This window comes from Leguminivora glycinivorella, chromosome 23 (genome assembly GCF_023078275.1).
Source record: "Leguminivora glycinivorella isolate SPB_JAAS2020 chromosome 23, LegGlyc_1.1, whole genome shotgun sequence".
NCBI lineage: Eukaryota > Metazoa > Arthropoda > Insecta > Lepidoptera > Tortricidae > Leguminivora > Leguminivora glycinivorella.
In genome coordinates, this window is record NC_062993.1 from 6704580 (window position 1) to 6723850 (window position 19271).

The window sequence follows — 19271 nt, forward strand, 5'->3', positions numbered from 1 at the left end:
CGATTAGTCGGCACTTCATAGGTGATAGAAAAACAGTACAAAAATAAATCAACAGCTGGTGTGGTTGTATTATGTACCTATTTGTTATGCCTTTCTTAGTCAAAACAACAAATACCAGTCATCACAAAATACATTTAATGTCCTACTTAGGACTATCAATTTCATAGGCAGGATGCCTATGAAACCTACTATGCCAAACTGGTTATAAAAAATCACGAAAAGCGCAAACGAAGGACCAGAAATGACATTTAAAATGTGAATTTAGTTGAAAAAACTATTTTGGCCGATCAGTTACTAGTTGGCCGACTAATAGGCCACCCCAGTGCCGACTAGTCGGTAGTCGGCCAAATCAATAGTTGGTACATCTCTAGTTTAAGCCAATTTTTATCTAGCCTGTGACTACAGACCTCAGTCCAGCCCATACATTTACCTATCTCTGGGTTAAATAAAGTACCCATTAAACCTCCAATAAAATGATTGGCGACATCTAGTGGCACAAAGTTAACAATAGTTTAAAACACGAAGATAGAGCATAAAGGTAGGTAACACACTTAAGGAACTTACTGTATATACTTCTATAAATATGATTTTTTACATCAAATGCATTACATTAAAATAACACACCATAAAACACACTTATGTGATATTGAAAGGGAAAAATCTTATAAATGGCTTCTGTAGGTATATTGGCTTCAGGATTAAATATAAATCCGGTATGTTTATAGAAAACAACGTACTTAAACTGAAATATAAATTTTGATTTGTAAATATAATAGGTGAAAGCTCCTATGATATTATAACTTAACCAATAAAAAAATTAAAATGTTTTATATAAAGATAGGTATACAAAACATCCTTACATATGAAAATATCTATTACTTAGTTTAACATTTAATAATATAAAACATAGTGTAAATATATATGTTCTCAGCCAAGCTTCATATATCAATAAAATTTCTTGGCTTTTTATTTTGATTGCACATACTTAACAGTCTATAGAAAAGACAATTTATATTTAAGAAGTACATTTGCATAATAAAAAAATGCTTTATTAAAATGACTCATTAAAACTCTGTGTATAGAAACCGAGACACTTCATACAGGGTATCTTTGATAATGAATTAGTTAAAAATATTATAATACATGTCTCAATTGCATCTTACTGGTGGTGGCTTGTGGCTCAAATGCTTACTCAGTCATAGGATGGGCCCCGACACATGGTGACTATGAACATACACGCAAATACAAACTCGGCCAACTGCAATAACAGCAGCAATGTACACCATATGTACTCAATCCGGAGCACAACTTGTTGCCAGTGCAGGAGAAATATCACACCGCCAATAGAAGGAAGTGTCAAGAACACTGAAAACATCACTGGTGGATCTGTAGAAAGAAAACTTTATATTTGTATGTACTCAATTACTCACAGTACCTATCCATACTAATATTATAAATGCGAAAGTAACTCTGTCTGTCTGTCTGTCTGTCTGTCTGTCTGTTACGCTTTCCCGCTTAAACCACGCAACCGATTTTGATGAAATTTGGAACAGACAATCTTTAGACCCTGAGACAGAACATAGGCTACTTTTTATTTCGAAAAAAAGGGATGAAGGGGTTGAAAAAGAGGTTGAAAGTTTGTATGGGATTTCTTAATTTTAAAAGATAAAACCATGAAACTTTATATTTTAGCACTTGATAAGAAATCATTAAACATCTTGATAAGGTCGAACGCGATTAATTAACATTATTTTTACCTTTTTTCCTTTTTTTTTTTTGTGTGTCGTGCGGTGGGAAATAAACATTAACTAAAAGCGGGTAGATTATATTTATTTGTCTACCCCGAACATTTATATAAATTAATATCGGGTAGTTTTGTGTTGTTTACATCTCCGGTGACATTTTGCTGGGACGTCAGTCTTCCGCGACCACGGCCAGTGCAACCTGGCCGAAACGTTGGGAAAAAAGGTAAAAATAATGTTAATTAATCGCGTTCGACCTATATGGGCTGTATGTGACTTTAAATATGTGTACAAAGCGCGAGAACTTAAAGTGTTATCTTGATAAGGGATAGGGATAGGGATAGCGATAGGGATAGCGATAGGGATAGAGATAGGGATAGTGATAGCGATAGCGTTAGCGATAGCGATCGGTCGGCGGTCTCTTACAATCAATGTGCTCTAAGACGATCGTTGTTTGCTTGCTTGAAGATTACGTTTGCGATAAGTATAAGCAAAATGTAAAAAATTGTAAGGGATAATAGAAAAAAGTACTTTTTATCCACCGATCATAGTGTCGAAATACGGGCTATGTGGGATGTTTATAAAGGTTTCCCCAGCGTATATAGAATTACCTACGCTGTGGTCGATGTGTAATATTTCTACAATCATTGCAAGCAAAAGTATTATATGCAATCGAAATAATCGCAGATAAATATACCTACAGAGAAACCTAAGGATCCAAATGAAAATCTTAATGAATACTTTTATTGCGCGGGCGAAGCCGCGGGTAAAAGCTAGTTTACCATATAGTCTTCGAGTGCCCCATGACCAAATTTAGCAGAAAAAGGGCTGATCTTTATACACTTTCGACAAATGCCGTTGAATATCTTAAATCTAGTATTTTTAAAATTTAAAGAGAACAACTGTAAGCCGTAAGCCATGCGATAAATAACAAAACTATTACATTATAGTACTTTTCTTCAAGAACTGGTCAATAGAAAATAAATTGCTACATAGTGAAATTGAAACTAAAGGAATCAATGGATAATGAAAGTATTTTACTGCTGTTATGGAGATGATACGTCTATTTCTTACCTTTTTCGCTAAGGCTGCCCTTCCTTCCAAGAAACAATCTGGCTGCTTCCACGATAAATAACCCAATGAGCACACCATAATCTCTTCCAATCAATTTATAACCGTGGTCAACAATCTCATAGCTTCCACTAATAAGGAAAGACTTCAGTACAAGAGCACCTAGTTCACATGTAGAAAAGAGTCCAAAATAAAATGAATTTATGTACAAAAGAATCTCATATGCTAAACTAGGATTCACCATAGTGTATCGATGTTATTTTGTTTAATTTAACACTTCCTATTTAATTTACACTAGGTAATTCCCCTTTTATTTTAATTCGCTTTTTAAAAATAGGTTTTTTTTACAGGATTTATTTTTAAAAATAGAACACGGTAATTGCAAGAAATTGTCACTACAATTGCTAGTGTAAAAAAATAACTTGGGTGGACACATGGAACAATAAAATTGATAAAAAAGTTACTTTATAAATTTCGCTATACCGTAAATTATACTTCAAAACAAGTATAGAAAGGAAATTGTAAGTGTTTTGATAAAAATGTTTTTAGCAAATCGTTAGCACTTCAATAATTTATTTTACGTTGACAATGCTTCAACCATGCTTTAACATACTGATTACTGAAGGCTGGCAACTCGAATTTAAGTGCAATGAACGAGTCGGGCCGATGCGGTTGTGTTGCGCTGCACGTGTCTATATAGTTCTTTAGAATTATAATTTGACTATGGACAGTTAACTTTTATTAAAATTTAACATTTTATTTGTGACGGAACATTTGAACGCGTAGTGGAATCTTGACTATGATCTGGTGAGTACTAGGAATTGTCTATATTTTTGTATATTGATACGACCACGCGCCAAATGCCCGCCGAGCACGTTTATTTGCCCCAGTTGCACTGCAGTGGATTTTTACATTTATTCTTTGAATTATAAAGTCAAATCTAGAATCTTTTTATGAGTATAAAATACCTATTTATTAAAAAAAAGTGGCCGTTTATAGCGGTTGCTAGGCCAGTATGTAAATTTGTAAATGGAACTTGGTTAGGTTCCGGATGAAATCTTTGGGTCACTTCCCACTGTCGGTATTGACTCTTATCATAATAGGAGTTGATTTGGGAATGTTGTAAGTACCTATCGACCCGTAGAATTAGTTAACTATTCGAAGTGAAGGGCCGTTGATAGCTGGTCAACGAACTGCAACGAAAGTTTACTTTTTCTTATTTACCAAAAACGTTATTCTTGCATTAGAAATCGGATGTCGAACTTAACTAGTTTTTTCTTTCCTATTGTGCTTACGAGAGATCGATTGCATTTATAATTTATATTCTAAATAGATTTTTTTTGGCAAGGGTTTACATTCTAGAACAGACTAAATAAGTACACAATTGATACTTTTGAATTGAATACCTACTTGATATTCTAATGATCTGACGAAATGAGTCCAAAATAAAATAATAGACACTAATAAGTTAACATTAGGTATTCATTATTATCAGTTGACATTAAAACTGCCATTAATAATTTAAAAAAAAAACAGTACTATAAAACTATCATGTTGCCAGCATTCTTTTGAACAACAAAAGAATGTCTGCTTCCTTTTTTAAAACTTAATTCAATCTTTGCTCAACCATTCTTATCATTAAGTGACTGGCTTTTGTTTTTTATTCAAAGCTACAGTGAATGAGTCATTGAATGGGTAATATGCATTTTTAGCTGCCTTTGTTATGTATGCAAATGACACTGGTTTGAAATAAGAGTATTGAGTACCCTTTTGTAGGTACAGTTGTAAATGGCTTTGGACCATGTTAACTCTGCATTGTATATACACTATGAGTGTGGATTGTCTTTAATGTAAAATTTAAATGAAATTGATGTTCAACAATAACACTTTATTTATTTTAGACAAGATTCTATGATATAGATATTATCAATATGATAATGTAGCTGTCTGTACTGTGTACTGTCATTAGTAAATTAGAGGACATTAAGGAAAATAAATTAAATATATTATTCATAAAATACTCTTTACCTAATTTATTAGTCTTGATGCATAAATTGTTTTTTTTTTTTACCTAATAGCTGTAGTGTCTTTGAATCCGGAATCCTTTAGTCCGTTTTCACATTATCCAATCTGAATCGGATGTTGGAAGGATTTCAATGGAAAAAATCCAAGATGGCACCTGTAATGTATGGGATATTGGTCTGACATCCGATATCGGATTGGATAATGTGAAAACACACTTAGTTGGGTCATTTTTTTTCAAATTTCCACCCCACTTTTTTTTTGATTTGGAAATTTTTATGTTGTGGTTTCCACTCAAAATCGTGAGCTCTTGCAATCCTAATAGGAGAATGAAAGTGTCCCAACATTTTGTATGTCAGTAACGGAATAGAAATAGAAATAATTTATTATGAATAACATAAGTGTACACTTGTACAGTGGTTTTTCTTAAAGACTAAGAATTTTATAAGGAATGATTTATACAAATGCCTGAGCTAGGATAGTTCCTGTGTTTCAGGCAGGAATGGTAGGTTTGAAAAATGTATGGAAATCTTGGGTCATTTTTTTTCCTATCAGGATCCCCATAAAAAATACCCATGTTACAAAAAAGTGGGGTGGACAATTTGAAAAAAAAAAAAAATGGCCCAGTTACTTCTCAAAAGTTCTGTTTTGATGGAAGAACATTAAAATAAACATAGTGTTATTTACTCTCGAAATAATGATTGAGCATTAAATATAAAAATATGAATGCTTACTAATACAATGTAACTAATGACACCATTTTATATGCATATTGTTTACAATGCAAAACATATTGAATTCTGCTGATTATGTATACGAACACACATCATATATTCTAATAGGTACACATACTAACTAGGTATTGTTTATCTTCGGTTTACAATATCACAAACCTTGACATATTCTGTTTATGAGGTACACACATTTAAAGAAGACTTGCTTACTATGTATCTTATATTATAATACCAATATTTACTGATGATAAGTCAAGTAGGTACTTAAAGTATCTGTAAGTATTAAGTGAATCTTCATTTAAATTATTTTAATGAGATGATCAGAAAATCCTTATTTGTACCTACCAACGTAAGATACAGGGGGTCCCTCAACTGGTGGTTATTTCAATTAAATGATTTTTTGCAAGTTCTGCATTATTAATGACACTCTAATCTAGGTGTCTAGTAATGTCCAGTGAACAAATAGGGTTAGTTATGAAATATATTTAACTTTAAATTAAGTTGAAATTACCTGCCAGTTCTCATGATTTCAAACATAATATTATTATTTGTCAGATTAATATTTTTTCATATTTCATACTTCTTGGGTTGGGTTTTATCAAATACTAGTATAATAGTATATTAGTGTACTATAAAATAAATATGTAGGTATTCATTCAAAGTCACCTTGACATTCAGACTAACAGTGACTTTAATAATTGAAGGTTTGTTTTGAATATTACACATTTAGTAGGTACATAGGTACCTAACTACCTACATATATTACATACTGTAGTAGGTGTAAAAAATTTCATATACGTTCATACTGTACTAGGACCCTGCACCTTCTTGATCTTTCGGTTTAGCCTATGGTTGACTGGTAGAGAATGCCGTCCGGCATTAAGTCCGCCATTTGTACTTTTTTGTATTGTGCAATAAAGTTTAAATAAATACTGAGTGGTTATATATAGACAGACAGACATGCCGAAATTATAAGGGTTTGGTTTTTAATAAAACAGGTTGATTAGTCTAGTATACATACATATAAAATAGGAATACAGAGATTATGTATTTACTATCAAGCTAACCGCGGAGCCGAGTGTTATTATGTAACCAAGTGACTAGCAACAACACTATTGTCCTCCTAATAAAACATATCATTGTACCTAAGATAAGATAAACTAAGTGGAATAGGTATTCAGATAATGTCCTCAGAAGCTTGCGTATTATGCAAGGCCGTTAGAATATTATATTCCGGCTAGAAAAAAAAAAGAGCATATTAGAGTCTGGCTAATGAAAGTTGAGCCCGAAAAACGTGGCAATTTCAAAAAAATTGGAGCTGGCAACACATTGATAACATGATTTCTTTTTTATTATTTATAATTAATTTAGAGCACTTACTTTAATAATTTTTGTGGTGTTATTCATTATTATTTATAGATTTCGCTGTTAACTTTTACCGAAATTAGTTAAAGTGACAGTCACACTGACAGATGACAATCGATGATATGACATCCAGAGTTGCTGTTTAAAAAAAATACTGGGTTCAACTTTCATTAGCCAGACTCTAATATGCCTATATTATACTTATTAAATACTAGCTTTTGCCTGTGGCTACGCTTGCATTAAATTCAAAATTTGCAGAAATAATGCTCCATAAAGCTTCGACCCCTCATTTGGGGAGGGGGGAGGGTAGAAAGAGACAAAAAGTAGCCTACATATGGGAAAGTCTGTGTGTCTGTTTGTTTGTCCGTCTTTCATACCAAAACGGAGTGACGAATTGACGTGATTTTGTAAGTGGAGATAGTTGAAGGGATGGAGAGTGACATAGGCTACTTTTTGTCTCTTTCTAACCGCCCACTTCCCTAAAATGGGGGGTGGAAGTCTGTATGGAGCATTCGGCAATTTTCGAATTGAACGCGAGCGAAGCCGCGGGCAAAAGCTAGTATTAAATAAAAGTATAGATAAATTACGTCCTGTATTCGAAAAAGTTTAGTTTTAGGTAGAGACGGTACAGTCGACCGCAATTCTCGACGACGTTACATATTGCCCACAGAATGACTTCTTCAGAAATAAGTTTGAGCCACATGTGAGGTGACCCTTAGGGACCATCCACACTCATAAGACGCATGTCTTGCGGCGCGCAACGGATCTTCGCCACGCCACCTGAATGTAATTCAAAAAAAAACGTCTCCTCAGTACATTTTGTATAGGAAGGACGTAAGACGCGCCCCCAGGCGGCGCGGCGGAGACGTCCGTTGCGCGCCGCGAGACACGCGACGCCTAAGTGGGGACGCTGCCTTACGCTGTCGATACGTAAAGTGAACAGTAAAACTACATAGTTACAATTCTCAGAAAATCATTAACAACCTCACTTTGTTTCAGATAACCCCGCTTATCAAGATCATTAGACTACCGATGTGCGTGTTATGATAGTGGCCTAGCGATGGAGATGTCGTACCAAGCAGGCGCGGAGGGCGAGAGCCTCCTGAGACCGGACCAGAGGAGCGCCGTCGTCATGCCGACGGGAGCAAGAGGTGAGGTTGTCCGCCTAGGGTTTTAGTTTTTTGTTTCAGAATTGTAAAAAAAAACATGAAAAAAACCGAGCACCATGGTTTTTTTTTTCTAAATATGGTTTATTTTTAGATGAACAAATAATACGACAATAACGGTTTGTCGTGAGTTGTAACGTGTTTCAATAACAATAACGTACATTTTAATTCAATTAACATTCAGTATACAAACGTTTATTGGGGAATCCCCGATGCTGCGTGTAGCGTGGTGGTGTTGCCAACAGTAAATAGTGATAACCACCAACTACAAATTTCGTAAATGTTACTTTTATAAGACCAGAAATTAAAGTTATTTGATTAAATTCCTTTAATAGTTAACATTAAGTCTAAAAAACTGTATTAAAGTATTAACTACTTTGCAAATTTTGAGATTTCGTACTTTAGAAAAAAACATACTCCAGAAAAAAACTTTTTTTTTTCACGGTTATTTTCATGTTTTATTTCAGGCCAGAAAAAAAACCGTTTTTTTGCAACCCTATATCCGCCATTTTAGAAATATTACGGTCAAGCAAATCTTGTCCAAAAAGGTACGGTGGCTTAGATGGCGTTACACCTTTAGGGGACGCTCGGCTAGATGGCGCTAATATTAATATTTGACATTTGAACACATATCAAGCTAAGAATATGGGCCAAATTGTCAAAACTGAGGTTTAAAAGTTTTGCCTGTGTCGAGAGATGGCATCTACGCCCTGTGATTACATATTTTACTTTGACAGTAACTCTCTATAATACTTGATCCTCTTAATTACTCTTAATCCTCTTTCACAGTAGCGAACACTGAGAGTGATATCAAAATCTGGGTCACTTTCAGGTAAATCTGTATCTCGTCTCAAAGTGACCTAAATTGCTGTAATGCCGAGGCAGAAATTACTTCCAAAATGTTAGTCATTTCTTAGTTAAATCGCTGGTTCAGCTGCCCAAAGCCTTCGCGCAGTATCGTTATAACAATGCGTTACCATAGTTACGGAGCCAAACAATGCGTTTTCAGTTTTTTCCCGTGCACAAGCACATATGATATACATACTAAACTAAAAGCCACAAGCTCAGAGCGTGGGTGCGGGTCTCAGTAATCTAATATTGTGCATACCTCCTGCTAGTAGCGTATGTTTATGAGCTGTAGACCACTTAAGACGATACGGTAGGGGTCAATTCTCCATACAAACGCTCTCGACTATTTCCTCCCTGATTTTTTAACCCCCGACGCAAAAACGACGGGATGTTATAAGTTTGACGTGTCTGTCTGTCTGTCTATCTGTCTGTCTGTCTGTCTGTTTGTCTGTCTGTCTGTCTGTCTGTCTGTGTGTGTGTCTGTCTGTGGCATCGTAGCTCCCGAACGGATGAACGTGAAATGATTTAGTTTCTTTTGTCTGAAAGCTGAGCTAGTTGGGAGTGTTCTTAGCCATGTTTCATGAAAATCGGTCTACTATGTCGCGGTCGGGAGTTTTTATTTCAAAATTTTAATTTTGTGGTTAGGTTATGAAGATAGAGCAATGATTTTTCAACACAGATTGTTATTATTTTTATCTGTGTCGGACCGTTTTGATTTTTTTGATATTCTGCTTTTTAAAGATTCTAGAGCCAATCAAAAATGTCCAAAAATGGCCTTTTTCATTGTGGCGCAAAAAAAGGTGTGATACTCCAGATTGGTAACAATTAACCAAAAAAGCTAAACGGTCCGACATAGATTATTTCATTGTTATTCAGATTCTCAAATTTCGTTCCGATTGATTAAGTTTTGAAGGAGGAAAGAGTCGAGACCGGAACCTCGATTTTAAAGATTTTTTTGAAATATCTTTTGACTGAGTTGTTCTTAATGGACAATTTTTTTTCGATAAATCTAGTTAATAACACTTGTATATTTAACTAAAATTCCCAAGTTGAAAGGGCTCCTTTCCATTTTAGCATTTTCGCTACCGTATCCTCTTAATGTTAAACATTGTTGTTTTATTCTTTTTTAGGGTTCCGTGCCTCGATAGGAATAAAACTTATAAGTATACAATAACTCTTTGACAGTAACTCGATCCTCTTTGTTTACTCATATTATTTTAGGAATTTTGTTTAATATTCTATTTTATTAACCCCCGACGCAAAAACGACTAGGTGTTATAAGTTTGACGTGTCTGTCTGTCTGTGTGTGTGCCTGTCTGTGGCATCGTAGCTCCTGAACGGATGAACCGATTTACATTTAGTTGTTTTTTGTTTGAAAGCTGAATTAGTCGGGAGTGTGCTTAGCCATGTTTCTTAAAAATCGGTCCATTATGTCGTTTTTTTATCAATTTTTTTTATGTATTTGTAATAGCCCACTTCGCAATGCAGTTTCATTCCAGTTTTATTTTTGTTGCTGTTTTTAAAGTGGGCAAATAGACGCTGTACTTATTTATTGCACGCGTGTTTATTTATACATTTGTGTGCACTTAAGTGTAGCTACATTTTTTATAATGGGACAAAAACGTTGTATATGATTTAATCATTCTAATAAAATCATCCGGAATGTGATATCACAAGTTAGATCATTTTATAGAATTGTAAGAAAAAGCAAAAAGCTCCGTTGAAGCAGAATGCATGAAGTATTACATCATGTGTTTACTCGTAGAATAACCTAACCACAAAATTAAAAATCGCCCACAGCACAACCTATAAATACTTGATCCTCTGAGCCGCATTCAAGTGATCCGGTTCGAAGGACCATTGTTTTCTCCACTTAAATCTCTTCAAGAGAACTTGGACGCCTGAGATATTTGTAAAGCTTAAATTTTAAATTCTAGTGACGCTCTAGTGTCTACGCGACATTCTAGAGACGGTAGGTTAGGCCGAGAGTAAGCCCATGGGCATTTTCAGAATTTGGGTCCCCCCAATTAGCAAAAGTTGTTAACAAAAATTTACTCGCTGTCAGTTTTGTGACGAAAGTTAAGCATAAAAGCTGTTTTAAAATTTACTTTTTTCACATTCCGAATGTGGATTATCGCTTAAAGTTTATGTAATTAACACAAAAACAATATTTTTATTGAAATTTCATGCTTAACTATCGTCACAAAACTGACTAACTAACTTTCGCCATCTTTCGCTAAGTTTTATAAATTTTCTCATCGATTCTGATAAAGTTACGCAATATTAAGTATGCAGATTAAAAAACCTTCAACGTAATTAATTCACATCTACCTATGATAATTTGGTTGTTTAATCAATGATGGTTATCCGATGATATCAGCGATATATCTGCGTAGACGAGGTGCCAATCCTTAATAATCCGGAACCATCGAAATGCGCGCCAAATCTCCGAAGTTGCAGGCTTCCTTGCTAGGCAGCGTTCCCACTTATGCGTCGCGTGTCTGCGAGTCGGACTCGCGCACCGAGGGTTCCGTCCGCGTTTACAACGTTCGTTCATTACGACAATCGAGTCATAACTATGGTATTTTTATTGCAAAAAAATGGGTAGTCAGTTAACATTTTTATATTATGTGATGTAACGTAAAATTTATGGCGTAATTTTTCCCGCTATAAGCGTTGCGCGTACCGCGCCCTGCCGCCGCCACGCCACCTGGGGCGCGTCTTGACGTCTTTCCTATACGAAAATGTACTGAGGAGGCTGTATTTTTGAATTGCACTTAGAAGTTTGATTTTGGCGCGGACGCTTGCGCGCCCAGTAGACCTGACGTAATTGCTCTAAATGTCAGCCGGTCACTTACGCTACGGAGACTGCTGTGCTTGACAATTAGGCGTGCCGTAGTGTAAAAAATAACTCCCTAAACGCGGAAGAAGTGAAACTTCGTAACATAACCTCAAAAACATTTTGTCAAGTGACCATCACATTCTTGCGTTTAGTTACGTCCATATTTTTACTGTTTTAAATATTTTACATTTGCTATTTGCTCAAATTAGTGGAAAAAAAAAACAAACAAACTCATTTTGCACTCGATCTAAATTTTATATAAAACACACATTCCAATTCATATCTGTTCTGTCACTGACTGAGTGAATAAGTGAATGAATGTAATGAGTGAGTCGCGTTCAGCGCAACGACGCTGACAGAATGTTACGTGCTGTCAGTTGGAAGTCACATTATAGAAGTTTCACTTCAAAAACTGTGTCGCATTAATTAAAGGAGAGTTATAGAGAGAGAAGAGAGATATATGATATACGTTGCGAAGCGAGAACAATTGGCATCTTGTCTACACCGCTCAGAGGCGATTGTGCTTATCTATGCTAATATATGATGGCCTTGATAGTATAGTATATATTGATGATAGATAGTAGCTACTAGGTTCAAGCTTGTTACTATTTAATATAATCCTTATCGTTGCTAAGGACTTAATCATTGCATTTATGAAAATTTTGTATGTTTATAGAATACTAGCTTTTTCCCGATGCTTCGCCCGTGTACTAATCTAATCTTGTTTTCCCATACAAACTTTGGACCCCGATTTCACCCCCTTAGGAGGTGAATTTGGAAAAATCCTTTCTCAGTGCTCCTCTACACCTTATCAGGAACCTACGTGCCAATGCCAATTGGAATCTCTAGGATTATGTATTTAAATACTTGTTTACCAATAGCAAGGACGATTATAAAGGACCAGCAGAGTCCATACTAAATACCGTACCCCGTTGGCAGCCGTAAATCTATGTCACTAGATGTCACTAAGAGTGTCATTTGAATAAAAATGTCGTTTTTTTTTTTAAAATACGCACGCGGTAGTTCAACGGCATTACAAGTGATTCACTGAAAAGTATATAGATGACGCTAGGGGCCCGTGTCATGTTTCAGTCCCTGTTTACAACGCAAGCCATGATTAGTAATATTACTTTCAATATATTTAAAATTTAGATTTTAATGAGGCCATTTCGAACGGTGTTTATGATAGATATCATGTTGACAATCAATCTCCTGACCGTCTCGCTCACACCAATCCTATCCTATATTTGAACGAGTGCGACCGAAACAGTTGAGTATTATTGAAGAATGTCTAAAATCTTATTGGTAGTTGTCGAAAACCCGCTTTTTCCATAAAGTGTTGGCGCGACGTCAAGTGGGTGATAGCACAGAATATATAATAGTACAAGTACAGAAGGCCCACTGCTTTGATGTTCACGAAATGCCGCCTATTTAAATACCTACAAAATTGTTACAAAGAAACGAGCCGCACGTGCGCGGCGTCCGGTGATAGGGTTACCAATGGATCCAAACGAATTAATTACTCACATAAAATGTTATACTATTATATTCAAGTCTTGGGTATTTTCTAGTTATATAATTATACTGTATTTATATATTTTTGTTCAAGTTCCAACATCATAAGCCTTATTGAACTTTTCCGTGGGAAGTAGATCTGTGTAAGAATGTCTTATGGTTTGGTATGGTCTATTTTATTTAATATGTCTATTTAACTTAAGTATTATTAGCCATTCCACACGCGGACATCGCTTAAAAAACCTGACGACGTAAAGTAACAATAGAAAGTGCGAACGTGCATTCCGTGAGAACGCGCGCCACCCCTGAGTAGGCCGCGAACTCGCGGCCGCCAGGATGTACTTGTAGCGCGGCGATAGAATCACGGAGTGAGCCGCCCCTGGTGATAGGCGTACGAGCAAGTACGCGTTGGATGGTCGACTACTATGCGCAGCGGTTTTTACGCGTACTTACGGTGACACACAATCGAATAACCTAATCTAACCACAAAATTAAAATTTTGAAAAAACCCCCGACCGCGACCTAGTAGACCGATTTTCATGAAACATGGCTAAGAACACTCCCGACTAACACAGCTTTCAAATGAAAAAAACTAAATCGAAATCGGTTCATCCGTTCGGGAGCTACGATGCCACAGACAGACACACACACAGACAGACAAACAGACAGACAGACAGACAGACAGACACGTCAAACTTATAACACCCCGTCGTTTTTGCGTCGGGGGTTAAAAAGGTCGTCGAGCCATAAGTACGCATAGGTACCATAGGTACGGTACGCTCGTATCGTACGTTTATCACCCACTTCAGACTGCGTTTCGATCGGCGTTTAGCGACAATGATTATCAGCTCGGCTTCATGGCTTTACGAACCTTAGCTCGGACCATCGAATATGAAACTTATAAACTTCTTTATACACAAGATTCGATTTTCTCTGCCGAATGTTAAACCAATCGATACAAAAATACTTTTGAATGATGAATGCTTAGAGATGGTAGATACAACACTGTTCCTTGGTTTAACATTGGACAAAAATCTACAATGGAGTCCTCATATAAAGAAACTAGCAAGCAAATTAAGTTCAGCCGCATACGCCGTTAGGAGAATCAGGCAACTGACTAATGTTGAGACAGCTCGCCTATTGTATCATAGTTATTTTCACAGTGTAATGTCATACGGTATTCTGGTTTGGGGCAAAGCAGCTGACATACAGACTATCTTTGTATTACAAAAGAGAGCCATTCGTTCTATTTACAACTTAGGAACACGTGAATCAGTAAGAGAACTCTTCAAAGAAATTAATATCTTAACTGTAGCTTCCCAATACATTTATGATAGTATAATTTATACATACATACATACATACAATCACGCCTGTATCCCATAAAGGGGTAAGCAGAACACATGAAACTACTAAAGCTTCAGTGCCACTCTTGGCAAATAAGGGGTTGAAAGAAAACGAAACTGTGGCATTGCAGTGACAGGTTGCCAGCCTCTCGCCTACGCCACAATTTAACCCATATCCCATAGTCGCCTTCTACGACACCCACGGGAAGAAAGGGGGTGGTGAAATTCTTAACCCGTCACCACACAGGCATAATAATTTATGTTGTTAAGAATTTAGACTGTTTCACTAAGAATTCTGATATCCATAATTATAACACTAGAAACAAAAATAAGCTTGCCATAAAGAAGTTTCGTGTCCGTAAAGTACAGAAGTCATTTGTTGGGCAATGCATTCATTTTTATAATAAGTTACCTGACACTGCTTTGAGATTACCCCTCCCAGCTCTTAAGAACTACTTAAAAAAAACATTGATGTTAAAGGCTTATTACAGAGTCGAGGACTATTTGACAGACAAACATGCATGGCCCGAACCAGAAACTACAAAAAACGAATAGCAATTAAAATAATTGTATTATGTATAGAGGACACAGTTCAGATAAGAAAGCACATCAAATATTTTATATTTTATGTTGTGTAGGTAAATTACATATTTAATGATATTGAGATTCATATTATCTTTTTCTTCTGTGACAATTTGATATGTTTTCTCTGAAGAAGAACGACGTATTATTAAGCAATAATATAATTTATTGAAATTAATTTCCATAGAGTACCTAGTCTGTTCATATTCTTTGATGAATACTTTTGCATGTTAAATTGTATCTTGTTATTTAATGCATGTTAATTATAAGATGTAATGTTTTGAAAAGAAGTTGCCCGCCGAGTTTCTTGCCGGTCCCATAGTGGATACCCCCCACCCAACTGAGGGGGGACTGAAATCTTCTCGAGGCTGAGGCGTAGGGTTAGAGCCGGCGTAGCTTTATTTGACGTTCATATGCGCATTGTAATATGCCTACTTGAAAAATAAATATTTCATTTTCATTTTCATTTTCAAGGGTATAAAGAAGTTTATAACCAGGTGCTCCATAACACCATTGCACCAATCTGTCGCCAGCACCGCTACACTTCAACGGCCAAGTCACACAACATCCATACTAATATTATAAATGGGAAAGTGTGTGTGTCTGTTTGTTTGTCCATCTTTCACGGCAAAACGGAGCGACGTATTGACGTGATTTTTTAAGTGGAGATAGTTGAAGGGATGGAAAGTGACATAGGCTACTTTTTGTCTCTTTTTATATCCCCCACTTCCTTAGAATGGAGGATGGAAGTTTGTGGAGAGATTTTCGAATTTAACGCGAGCGAAGCCGCGGGCAAAGGCTAGTTAACTATAATAATAAAGAAATCGCAGTAAGGAACTTTATGTAGATTTCATTACTTTTTAGAGATAAACAAGCAGCTCCATCGAGACGGCTATTTTTTACAGAATGTTTTTGGTGGGATATACATAGGCATAGGTATATAACACTAACAAGGTATCTATTGTCTTAGTCCGTTTTCACATTATCCGATCCGATATCGGATGTCGGAAGGATTTAAATGGAAAAAATGCAAGATAGCGCCTGTAATGTATGGGGTATCAGTCCTACATCCGATATCGGATCGGATAATGTGAAAACGCATTTAGTCTCATTAATTATTACTTATGTCAGAGTTTCACTAATTATTTCCTTTTATTCATTTATTATCTCAGTTTAGGTTTATACGAGTACCAAACGAGTAGTATACGAGTAGAAAATATATTACCAAAACAATACAAACTATCATTAATCCATACTAATATTATAAATTTATTATAAAAACGTAATCCTAAGTGCCACACCTGGCGGCCTAACTATCCGCGTTGTGTCCAAGACGAAGCCTGACCGACGAAGCTAGCAAGTCTCTCTACATGTTAGCTGAAATACTGTCAAACCATTCACTGTGATTACTCAGATTATTATAAGCAAAATGATCTTCGAATGAACTTTCTGGACAATTGAGATGCATGGGCGCAGTCGAAACCAGCTCGCCCCTTCAGCCGTGTCCCGTTGAAAATCGGAAAGATTCTTTTCCTTAGCACATTTAATGTTTACAAATTGGATTCGCCTTCTGTCACCTAAACTGGTAATTTTATGTATGAGGTCATTGGTCATACAATTATTAATTTATACAGTTATTAATTCTGTATCTCTACTCGCATTGCTGCTGCGATTCTAAAATATTTAATATCCATATATTATGAATATTCAATAAATTGTGATGTGACATGGATGTCAGATGTCACATCTGTTGGCACAATGATTGCGTTTTGTTGAACGTATTTGAGCTTTGAGCTCAACATATAGGTTTATTATCACTAAGTATATTATATTAATGAACAACGAAACGGATGTGACATTTTCCTAGTCCACCAACGTCATCTAGTCATTTTATTTGGCAATAATTAGACAACATGCGAACAAACTTAGCCAGCGAAGCGATCACAACTACGTCGAGGCCGACCAAAAAATATAATTTGTAAAAATTGTGTTTTGAGCCAATATTTTGATATTAAAATAAAGTTTTTTGATAGTTATTCATAGTATAATATAAAAACAAGTAAAAATATGTGTGAAAATATGTTTTTTTCCACTCCCGGGTTACGAAACAACGCCATCTAGTTTTAAAGCAAAAACTAAGCTTTTTTCAGGGGTACGCTTTTTTGTATGGGCTATATCAGTCTAGTATTAAATGGTCCTTGCCAATAGGTATTAATATTAAAGGCAATTAACATTAATAATTACAATTAGTTCTGCTGTTTTCGTAATGTTTTGTAAGTGGCAGTAAGTTAACTTAAACATTGAAGACCACAAGTTTAACTTCGAATACAATTAGTAAATATTAAGTCATCATCGTCCTTGCGTGATCCCGGCATTTGTCACGGCTCATGGGAGCCTGGGGTCCGCTTTGACAACTAATCCCAACATTTGGCGTAGGCACTAGTTTTTAACCCCCGACGAAAAAACGACGGGGTGTTATAAGTTTGACGTGTCTGTCTGTCTGTATGTGTGTCTGTCTGTGGCATCGTAGCTCCGTGTGTGTGTGGATTGAGTGAGCACCTTCCGAAAATAAAAAAAAATATGCTGATCATTTAGTAAAAGTTCTAAAACAATTGTAAAACGAATCTCTGAATTTGTAAAAAGATAAATCAAAAGATACAGCCATTAACATGTGCTCACTCAGTTCTCACAAACTACCAACGAAAACAGTGAATATATTCATTTAACATCACAGACCAACCCCTATAGACATCTATTACAAGACGACTCGCGGTGGCCAGCCTTCCTAGTATTTGCACTGATATAAGCGCGGGCGCTCGCCGTGCCCGATCAGTATCGACCAAGTAACAGACCCGAAAGCAGCGCGTGTTTTTCGCACAAAAAAATTGGAAAAGGGTATTTTGATGCCTTAAAGATGTCCACCTGTAGTGTGAAATGGTGTGGAAAGGTAACAAGAAGCTCAAATTTAAAAACAGACGGCATTACATTCCACAAATAAGTCATATTTATAATTTATTCAGAGCCGGCATAGGTCAACTTACATTGGCCACTTACGCGTCAGTAGAGGGACAGTCATACTTCTGTCCCTTTTCATCTGGCGCGACTGCCCGCCGTCCTTGAAACGGCCAATCACAGCGCGCTTAACACATTCCCCGCCCGCTCCTCGCACCCCAAACACTGGTGACTCGTATCGCGAACCAAATATACAAGACTGCCACTCTATAGGAGGTTCTCTGTGTTTAACATATAATATTTATATACTAACATTTAGTAAAAAATAGGCCAACCTACCTCTATAAATATTAGATCACCTAGTGACGTATTAAATTTTTTACAAATAATTTCTTATGCTCACTCAATCCACACACTTTTGAAAAGCCGAATTTTGATGAAAAACATAAGATTTAGACCGCTATTATATGTGTATAGTTTAGTAAAAGTGAAATGGGAATTTGTAAAATACAAAACGAACCACTAATGTGTCAGGTTTTTTTATAATAAATTTTTGTAAGTGCTCACTCAGTCCACACGTTTTGAGAAAGTTAAAAATGTAAATATCTTACGATTTGTAGCACCTAAGACACTCGAAAGTACTTCAACATTTAGTAAAAATTTTTACTAAATATCCACCATCTAATATTTTATATTCGTTGTCTGGTTTTAAAGATATTCATACATAACTTTTCTCATACAAATGTATCAAGTAGGGTGACCATACTATGTCGGCTCCTGATTTTCCCGACCTTCCCATTGTCATATTGAGATTGGGAGTTTCGTTCAATTTTGATAATAGTTTACCGGATTTGTAAGTGGGAGCGAGAAAAGAATAACTATTTCTCGCTCCCACTTACAAATCCGGTACGCTCATCTGTTAGCGCGATTAGATTACCAGGTTCTGGTTTCTTACTAGTGAAGTATTATATTCTTTGTTTCTTACCAATTATCATTCATGTCCTTTTTAATGCATGCATGTCGATATGGTTATTATCCTGACGTCGATAAAAATTACACAATACACATCATCACTAGGCCAAGAA

At 36.0% G+C, this 19271-nt stretch overlaps 1 protein-coding gene across 1 annotated transcript in view; it reads left to right on the top strand.

The window, feature by feature from the left end:
• Window positions 1-3471: 3471 nt before the first annotated feature.
• Window positions 3472-19271, top strand: part of LOC125238200 (equilibrative nucleoside transporter 2) — a 67238-nt gene continuing 51438 nt past the window's right edge. The window contains 2 exon segments of the mRNA XM_048145473.1: window positions 3472-3620; window positions 7934-8085. Coding sequence (XP_048001430.1) covers window positions 7995-8085 — 91 coding nt within the window. The 5' untranslated portion in view covers window positions 3472-3620; window positions 7934-7994.